We start from the raw sequence: 9979 nt of genomic DNA, 5'->3' as shown, positions 1-9979 counted from the left end.
ATGGCCTTTGATCAAAACCTCCAAGAACAGTTTGACTCTACCGCAGAAGTTTCACTTAGGCAGAAGTTGAAATCAGTTTCAGATGCTAAAACTTCAGAAAATTTAAATGGGTATTTTGATTGTAATATATGTTTAGACACAGCACGCGATCCTGTTGTTACCCTCTGTGGTCATTTGTACTGCTGGCCTTGCATTTATAAGTGGCTTCATGCTGTACGATCTTCCCTGGACTCTGATAAGCAGCCAGATTGCCGTGTCTGTAAGGCTAGAATCTCAGAGACCTCACTAGTTCCATTGTACGGTCGGGGTGATACACATCCTGATCCTGATGCAAAACAGCCCCATCTGGATCTACCCTTACCCCGTAGACCTCCTGGTGTTAGGGCGGAAATGATGCCACAAGAGCAATCTCAATCCAGTCCTTTTGAGCCACAGCAACAACCATTTGATCCCCAGCAATACTTTTCCCATCCGTTGGCCAATTACGCCCCCGTGCCTCCAAATTTTGTGACTGCTGCTGGCATGGTCAGTCCTACTGCTGGGATGTTTGGGGAGATGGTGTACGCAAGGATATTTGGTAGCTCAGACACAAGCTTATTTTCTTATCCGCATGCAAGCTATTGTCCTCTTGTGCATAGAGGTGGCCAGACGGCTGGTTTGGCTCGGCACGCACGTGAACCGGCTCGCCTAAAACTCGCTTGACTCGGCTCGTTGCGTGCCGGTTAATTATTCGGCACTAACCGTCTGTAGAGGCGAACCAAACACGAATCAGGATTGTTAAAATCGCGAACAGACCGGCACAGCACGTGAACCGGCCCGTGTAATTCGTAAACGAATAAGAGCCTGGCTTAATCGTTATTCGGCTTGTGAACCGCCTGACCCGTGTTAGTAATCAACTAACTAAATTAAATCATCACTCCTTGAATATCAGCAAGACAGCAACAGTCTAAATCATCACATGATTCATTGTGCTTTTTATTAAATTAATTAATTATAAATATTATTGTATTGAAGTGGTGGCTGATGGACTGAAGTGTGTGGACAGGAAATGGAAATCAGTAAATATAAAATATTGATGCAGCTCGCCTCGGCTCGCCAACTCGGCACGGCCCGGGCTCTCACTTTAATAAATCGCAGCATGCAACTAGTACAATTGTATAACTCGTTTGACTCGTCTAAATCGCGAGCCATTGACGGGCTCTCATTTCTTGAATCGGCACGAGCCCGGCACAACTCGTCCAGTTAAGCGTGCCGTTCACGAGTCCTGTATTAGCTGAATCGGCCCGCCTAAAATTCGGCACGGTTCGTTCGGACCGCTCGTTTGGCCACCTCTACTTGTGCATAATAGTAACACAAACCCAAGGATAAGAAGGCAAGAATTGCAGGTGGACAAGTCCCTTAGCAGAGTATCTATGTTTCTTTTGTGCTGCTTGATTCTGTGCCTTCTTTTATTCTGAAAGGTATGATAGGCGGCTGTGTAGTGTACTTGTACATTGTTGTCTCTGGCTGACACCTGTGAACACTCAGAATAGTACCGTCGATTTGATAGTATGATCTTTGCAAGTTTTGTTGGAAACATATCATACGGGATTATGCAGTTCTAATATTTAGTTTTATTCAAGTGGAATAGAGTACAACGCGGTTTATGCGTTTTTAAGTGTATTACTTGCATTGAATTTTACATACCGGCAACTGTTTATGCTGTCTATGTGTTTTTTTTCTTTTTCTCTGCTTTCTTTTATTAATTTCCCATTATTTGAAAACAAATGCTGCCTCTAGTTAGCCGAGGGCTGGTCGGGCATTTTAGTTAAGTTTTTCTTGGGGAATTTATAACGAGACTTCTAAAAGATTATCTATTCGGTAAATCTATAACATAAGATATGTTTCTATTATATCAATTTTATAATATATATACATATAATGTGGTCTTCATAGAATTTTTTTCATATATATAATCATATTTTCGTTAAGAGAAGCACAAGGCATTAAAGGATTTGATAAAAGTAAGAACTCTAAGATTTGGATTAGAAAAATAAATGATAGAACGAATAAAAAAAATGTCAACTAACATCAAAGTTCATGTTTAATAAGGATTCACAATATCAAATACAATTGAAATTCACAACAAAGATACAAGTTGAAATAGTTTACAAGTATCATAAGAGTATATCATATATCAAATTAATTGACCAAATAAAATTTTATTGCAGCGTATCCCTACTAAGTTCTACCTAATCTCACAGGTTAACCTAAAACCTAAATAGGTATTTTACAAAAACCAACCTCATAGGTTAACCTAAATAGATATTCTACAATAAAGAACCACCAACCTCACAGGTTAACCTAAATAGATATTCTACAAAAAAGAACCAACGCTCTGATTACATCTTTGTAACACCTCTTTCTTAAAAATAGAAGGAGATATTATTTAAAATTCATAAATCTGTCAGCTGAGCCCTAAATAACCTCTAATAAATATTTAAATCTAAATAAAGCTGAAAGTTTGAAGCCCTTACCAGTGAAATATGGGATACCTCTCAATCACACAGTCCCACACCCCCTAAGCACCTGTCAGAAAAAGAATACAGCATGAGGCAAACGCCCAGTACGGATTTGTAATACAGTTTATAAAATAGAAGATCATAAATAAATAATTTGCAATTTACAATAAAAAAAATAATGTTAAAAACAAGTAAGGCTGAAGCAACGAGGGGTTATGTAACACCCCCAAATCCAGGGTCGAGGATCCTGGTTCTCACGGTCTTTATTTTCATTCATAACTGTTAGGGCAAAAATATGCACTAATATTCACGCAAGTATACGCGTTCGCAAGTAATATAGAATACTTTCTAGTTCGTTCCCTCAGAGACTCAGACTAAGTTATTGTCTAATTAAACTCACTCACCAATGTATGACTACTTCTCAATGTTAAGATAATAACACTTAAAATTGTTGATTAAATATTAACTATAATTAACTACTTAATTAACCACTTAACTAACACATCAATTTATCAATAATAAAACACTCATGAGATCACAACTTCATTATTACTTCCTTCTATAGCCATTGTTATTACCTTTAGCATGTGACAGTGATGACATTAATCGAATAACACGAAACTGATAAAAGCCAACTTTCATTGTACTAATACCATTCTACCAAGCATCCACAATTAAGATAGAAGTTGAATAGTCATCAATCATGTTGAGTTCCTATATGTCTACAGAAATTGACAACACAACGATTTAAGCACAAGTTATCCCTTTTGATTACATAGGGCAAATAAAACTGTTAGAGTTACCCACTAATCATGCACAACGTACATGAACCTATGCTAGCATGGCAAATTCTAAGTCTCAAGATCCACCGTCGCTTCACAAGAGATTAACACCCTATCTTATATGTTCGCGACACACATAAGACGAATACGCACAACCAATACCAGATATCATGCAATCATCACACACTAAAGTATTAAACAATTAACTAAAGAATTCCATAATAAATCCGTTGCAACCCCATGATCACGATTAGCCCATAATAGAACTTATCGCCATCATGGGTTCATATGAAATCATGATAAACAACACAAGAAAATAATAACTAAACTAATTATATTAAAACAGAGTACGTCACAAGAGTAAATAAGTCAAAGCAAGAAAACTAGCATCCAACGTTACAACAAAACAAGAATCACAAGAAAATATGCTTCCTCTTCGCTGCAGTGTGCTAAATCGGTCTTCTTCCTTATCTCCTTCGCTTCTTGCGCAAAACACAATCTAAAACATAATCTCCTTCATATTCTCTATGAAAACGTCTCAAATCTACTTATATAATAGTCCCATAAAACTCAGATTACATAGAAGTTGGAAGCCAAACAGAAGTAGAAGTCTAAAATAATTCAGCTTTTTCCCCGACCCTGCGCGGCCGCTCAGCATTTCTGCGCGGGCGCGCAAGGCTGCTGCGCGGCCGCTCAGCATTGCTGCGCGGGCGCGCAGGACCCTACTGGAAAAATTCCAGGTTTGCTCCGTTTCTTCGCCGTAATCTGCCCGTTCTTTTCCTCTCGCAATGGTGAACACATGCCAAGGCTTATTCTTGATGATTCCTCCTCCGAAATGCAACTAATACCCTGAAATGCATAAACACTAGAAAAACGCATCAAATACACAAAATACTTGATTTCAAGACACCAATTTAAGCCATTTTAAGACGTTCTAAGTGGTATAAAATGCCACTTATCACATCCCCAAACTTAAATCGATACTTGTCCTCAAGCATCACAGACTCAAAACAAATAAAAATATGCATGAATGCAATCTATATGAAAATGCAACGATCCCCCTTACTACAATTAACCAACCAAATTGTCACGTCTCAACGAATGCAGTTAGACACTAAAGATCAATAAACTCATGCAAACGGACATACAGCCAGAAACGTGGTGTGTGCAAATGCTTAACAGATATGCTTCGGAACTAGACCAATTACTATGACTAGACTATCCTCAAGGCAATCCTACGATTATACAAAGAATAAAAATTCTAGGCACAAAGTGATATACAACACTACAAGAACTCTAGAGCTTACTACGGAATCGTGCTTTTTATTTACAACTCAAATGCTTATTTGACCGTGCAATGAGTGAGGTCCACAAAAGACTTATACAATGGTATCCATGTAACGAGCGTTAGGTTAGCGGATCCCAGACTCTAAAAGCCTTAGGTCACTAGGCACAAAGTCCCCTAAGAACTTAATAACTCGAATACCAAAGAGCCCACTCTTAATCAATTATGCAATTTTTTTTTTTTTCTGAGCAAGTGCGTTTCGCTCCATCTTGCTCAACCCTAGACTACTCGCATAACATGCGAGCCGGCTATTAGCCATTTGACGCCTAGCCACAACTAGCAACAAATTCCATTTTTACTCCATTTTTTTTTCTTTTTCATGCCTTTACCACTAAGAACCTATTATCAAATTCTAAGCATAATAAATAGATTATTCTCGAAAATAATCAGATCATAACAACAATCTAGCCCTTAAGCATTCTCTAAGACTTAGTGAAAATACAAGTGCTTCTAGCATGCATATCAACCTACACAACTTAATATCACTTTAATGCTATCACTACACTCGCATCAATATCACAATTCAGTCGATAAATCATTGTAAAAGGGATCATGGTATATGCATGAGCTATATGATATGACAAACAAATAAAGCTATATAAAAAAAAACTATATGGCAAAAATTATGCAACTATATGAACTAACTATCATGAATATGCAGCTATATGACACACACAAAATATTCCTTAACTACCACCCCCAAACTTAAAATCTTCACTGTCCCCAGTGAAGGTAGTAGAAAGGAACACAGGGTATACCTACTCGGAGTCATCATCATCATCACCCTCAGTGGGTGGAGTATCAGGCGGCGAGTATGCAGAGTCCTCACCAAAAACTGGCCACTGGATATCAGCTCCAAGGCCTCGAAAAGCAGTCCCTAACGCAAGAGTGAGCTCCTGAGCAAACCTGCTCTGCGTCTCATACATGGCATCCATCCGCCGTGAAAGCCTCCTATACTGGGCATCACCCATCCCAGCACCCTCCTGAGCTCTCGAAGAACCAGCCTCACCACGCCCTGGCCTAGCCATAGTAGCACCTCGTGCTGGACGTCCTCCTGGAAGACGATAACCCAGCCCATGCTCCTCAGGCTCACCACCGGTCCACTCCTACATCCCATTCAGAGTGCCAGAATCTATCGGAGCTGCTGGCAATTGCAACTGCTCATGAGCCGGCCAGTTCACTCCTACTGCTCGGCATAGCTTCGTAACCGTGGATGCATAAGGGATGTTCATATGCTTTGCTCCCCTCAAAAACTTCAGAATTCCTTGGTAGATAAACTCACCAAGGTCCACATAGTATTCCTCATTCAGAATTCCCCACAATAACTGTGCTCTCTCAACTGTGACCTCGTGTGCATGTGAAGAAGGCAAAATATTAGCACATATAAATGCATTCCATGCACGGGCATACCTGTTCATGGCGATCGCCGGAAAGTGACGATACTCATTATTAGCTGGACTGCGGTTCCAAACTGTGCCCGGTCGACAGAGAGTCACACAAATCAAATCCAAGTCAAAATCCTCAGCAGTTTTTTCATTCCAGTTCTCCTCCTCGGGCTTCCTCTCTCGTTGTCCAATCACACGGCGAATCGCCGCAGGATGATAATCAACCGTCAGCCCACGAACTACAGAAAACCCATTCTTTTCAGCCTTCGCGTTCGCGTAGAACTCGCGAACAACACTCATCGGTACTGCTTCGGGTGACTCACAAAAAGCTATCCACCCCTTCTCTGCAATCATGGGCAACAACTCACCATCCCTCCCTGATGATAAAGACCCCCTCTCCTTCAGAATCGGCTTCCCCAACAGCCTAGTGTACTCCTCCTCCGCAGCTCTGTCAGTTAACCGAGGCCTTGCAGCAGTACCCTTTGATAAATCAGCAGTAGGAACTGTGCTGCTGCTGTCAATAGTGCGTGCTCTCTTGGGTGCCATTGATTTGTGAATAAAAGTGTGTAAGAACTGATTTTTGATGTTTATGAGAGGGTTTAAGTGTAGAAAGTTTGTGGGAGATATGTGGGATAGGTGTATGTATATATAGGGTGTGGAGTAGGTTAAATTAGATTAGGAGTGGGGTTGAGGGATAAAATCATGGGGTAATGGGAAAAGAATTCGTGGGTTTATGGGTTGTGATGGGTTTTTGTGTTTTTTTTTTCTGAACTGTAAAAAATTTTCTGGAACTCGACCCCTGCGCGACCGCTCAGCATTTCTGCGCGGGCGCGCAGCAAGCTGCGCGGCCGCTCAGCATAGCTGCGCGGGCGCGCAGAGGGTCTCTGGAAAAAAAATTTTTCAGCCCCTGTTTTATGATTTTTTTGTGTTTTTGGATAGGTTATTAACTTCTAAGGGTTCCTGTAACAACAATTCATGGGTTGCCTCCCACGCAGCGCTTCTTTTTCGTCATTAGCTTGACGTTCCGTACCTTTCTCAAGTAGTCAACAAAATGGCACTAACCACCTCTCAGTTTGCCATGTCCCCATAGTAGTGCTTCAACCGCTGACCGTTAACCTTGAATGCTTGGTCCGAATCATTCTCAAAAATTTCCACCGCTCCATGTGGAAACACAGTTTTGACAATAAAAGGTCCAGACCACCTTGATTTCAACTTCCCAGGAAAAAGTCGGAGCCGAGAGTTGAATAACAGAACTTGTTGCCCTGGCACAAATAACTTAGGATGTAGCTTCCTATCGTGCCACCTCTTCACCTTTTCCTTATACATTTTGTTATTCTCGTACGCTTGAAGTCGAAATTCATCAAGTTCATTAAGCTGAAGCATTCTTTTCTTACCAGCTGCATCTAAATCCAGGTTCAATTTCTTCAATGCCCAGTAGGCCTTATGCTCAAGCTCCGCCGGTAGATGACATCCCTTACCGTACACCAACTGAAACGGTGACATCCCAAGTGGAGTTTTGTATGCTGTTCTGTAAGCCCAAACAACTTCATCGAGCTTTAAAGACCAATCCTTCCTTGACGGACAAACAACCTTCTCTAGAATGCGCTTTATCTCTCTGTTAGACACTTCCGCTTGACCATTTGTTTGCGGATGATAGGCAGTAGCTACTCGATGATTCACATTATAACGCTGCATCATAGAAGTGAACTTACGGTTGCAAAAATGCGATCCTTCATCACTTATGATTACCCGAGGCACTCCAAACCTTGTGAAAATTTGCTTATGAAGAAAATTTAGTACTACCTTTGCATCATTTGTTGGTAAAGCTTTAACTTCGACCCATTTTGAGACATAATCGACTGCCAGCAAGATGTACTGATTATTGCAAGACGAGATAAAAGGCCCCATGAAATCGATTCCCCATACATCAAAGACCTCGACTTCAAGCATCACATTTAATGGCATCTCATCCTTCCTTGACAAATTTCCCACTCTTTGGCAACGATCACACCTTAAAACAAACTGATGAGCATCCTTGAACAAAGTAGGCCAGAAAAAACCTGCTTGCAGAATACGAGCTGCCGTCTTCTCACCTCCATAGTGTCCACCATAAACCGTGGAATGGCAGTCTCGTAATATCCCCTCCGTCTCACAGAACGGGATACATCTCCTGATGATCTGATCAGCTCCCTGTCTAAACAAATATGGTTCATCCCACATATACCACTTCACCTCATGCAGAAACTTCTTCTTTTGAGCGGATGTCAAATTAAGCGGCATTATATTGCTGACAAGATAGTTTACAATATCTGCAAACCATGGTTCTTCCTCCTGAATTGCAAACAACTGCTCATCCGGAAAAGATTCATTGATTAACGTCCTATCTTGTGAAGTAGAATCGGGATTCTCCAACCTAGAGAGATGGTCAGCTACTTGATTCTCAGTACCTTTTCTATCTTTGATCTCTAACTCAAATTCTTGAAGTAAAAGCACCCAACGAATGAGTCTCGGCTTTGAATCCTTCTTAGAAACCAGATAGCGAATAGCTGCATGATCAGTGAATACTGTCACTTTCGTACCAAGCAGATAAGATCGAAATTTCTCAAAGCCAAAGACTATAGCCAAAAGCTCTTTCTCAGTAGTGGTGTAGTTTAATTGGGCCCCATTTAAAGTCTTACTCGCATAGTAGACCACATGGAAGAGATTTTTCTTGCGCTGTCCCAGAACTGCACCTACCGCATAGTCACTCGCATCACACATCATCTCAAACGGTTCTGTCCAATCTGGTGCTGTAATAACTGGTGCCGTGATCAAATTCTCCTTGAGAGTCTCGAATGCTGCCAAACATTCATCATCAAATTTGAAAGGCACATCTTTCTCAAGTAAATTGCACAACGGCTTAGATATCTTTGAAAAGTCCTTGATGAATCGCCGATAAAAACCCGCATGACCGAGAAAACTACGGATTCCTTTCACCGAATTAGGTGGGGGAAGATTTTCAATGACTCCCACCTTGGCCTTGTCCACCTCCAGACCTTTGCTAGAGACCTTATGCCCAAGGATAATGCCTTCATGCACCATAAAATGACATTTCTCCCAATTAAGCACCAAATTAGTTTCCACGCATCTTTTGAGTACGGCGCGCAGATTATTCAAACATTCATCATATGAGTGTCCAAAGACGGAGAAGTCATCCATGAACACTTCGACGTTATTTCCAATCATGTCAGAGAATATAGCCATCATACATCTCTGAAAGGTGGCCGGGGCGCCACATAACCCAAACGAAACTCTACGAAAAGCAAATGTGCCAAATGGACAAGTGAAGGTAGTCTTTTCCTGATCCTCTGGTGCAATACAAATCTGATTATACCCGGAATAACCATCCAGAAGACAAAAATACTCATGTCCCGCCAATCTGTCAAGCATTTGATCAATGAATGGGAGAGGGAAGTGATCCTTCCTTGTGGCTTTGTTCAATTTTCTATAATCCATGCATACTCTCCATCCTGTAACTGTTCGAGTAGGGATGAGCTCATTCTTTTCATTTGCGACCACAGTGATACCTCCTTTCTTAGGTACACATTGCACGGGGCTCGCCCACGAGCTGTCAGAAATAGGATAAATGATGCCTGCATCTAGCCATTTCAGAATTTCTTTCTTCACCACCTCCTTCATGATCGGGTTCAGTCTTCACTGCTATTCCACAGTTGGCTTACTACCTTTCTCTAACAGAATTTTATGCATACAATATGAAGGACTTATCCCCTTGATGTCTGCTATGGTCCATCCTATAGCTGATTTGAATTCTCTCAAAATCCTTAAGAGCTTGTCTTCCTCACTACCTGAAAGGTCAGCTGAAATAATAACAGGTAACGTAGATGAATCACCTAAAAAAGCATACCTCAAGTGTTCAGGTAATGGTTTGAGCTCCAAGGTAGGTGCTTCCTCTATTGATGGTTTGAG

At 41.1% G+C, this 9979-nt stretch overlaps 1 protein-coding gene across 1 annotated transcript; it reads left to right on the top strand.

Moving 5' to 3' along the window:
• LOC141695628 (E3 ubiquitin-protein ligase RMA1H1-like) lies at positions 1–1457 on the top strand. The gene is made up of 2 exons (XM_074499863.1): positions 1–665; positions 1364–1457. Exons 1-2 carry the CDS (start codon positions 1–3, stop codon positions 1455–1457), a joined length of 759 nt encoding a protein of 252 aa, XP_074355964.1.
• The last annotated feature ends 8522 nt before the right edge of the window (positions 1458–9979 follow it).

The sequence above is a fragment of the Apium graveolens genome, chromosome 2 (assembly GCF_009905375.1).
Source record: "Apium graveolens cultivar Ventura chromosome 2, ASM990537v1, whole genome shotgun sequence".
Taxonomy (NCBI): Eukaryota; Viridiplantae; Streptophyta; class Magnoliopsida; order Apiales; family Apiaceae; genus Apium; species Apium graveolens.
Note: the sequence above shows the minus strand (reverse complement) of the source record. Positions and strands in the feature narration are given on the sequence as shown.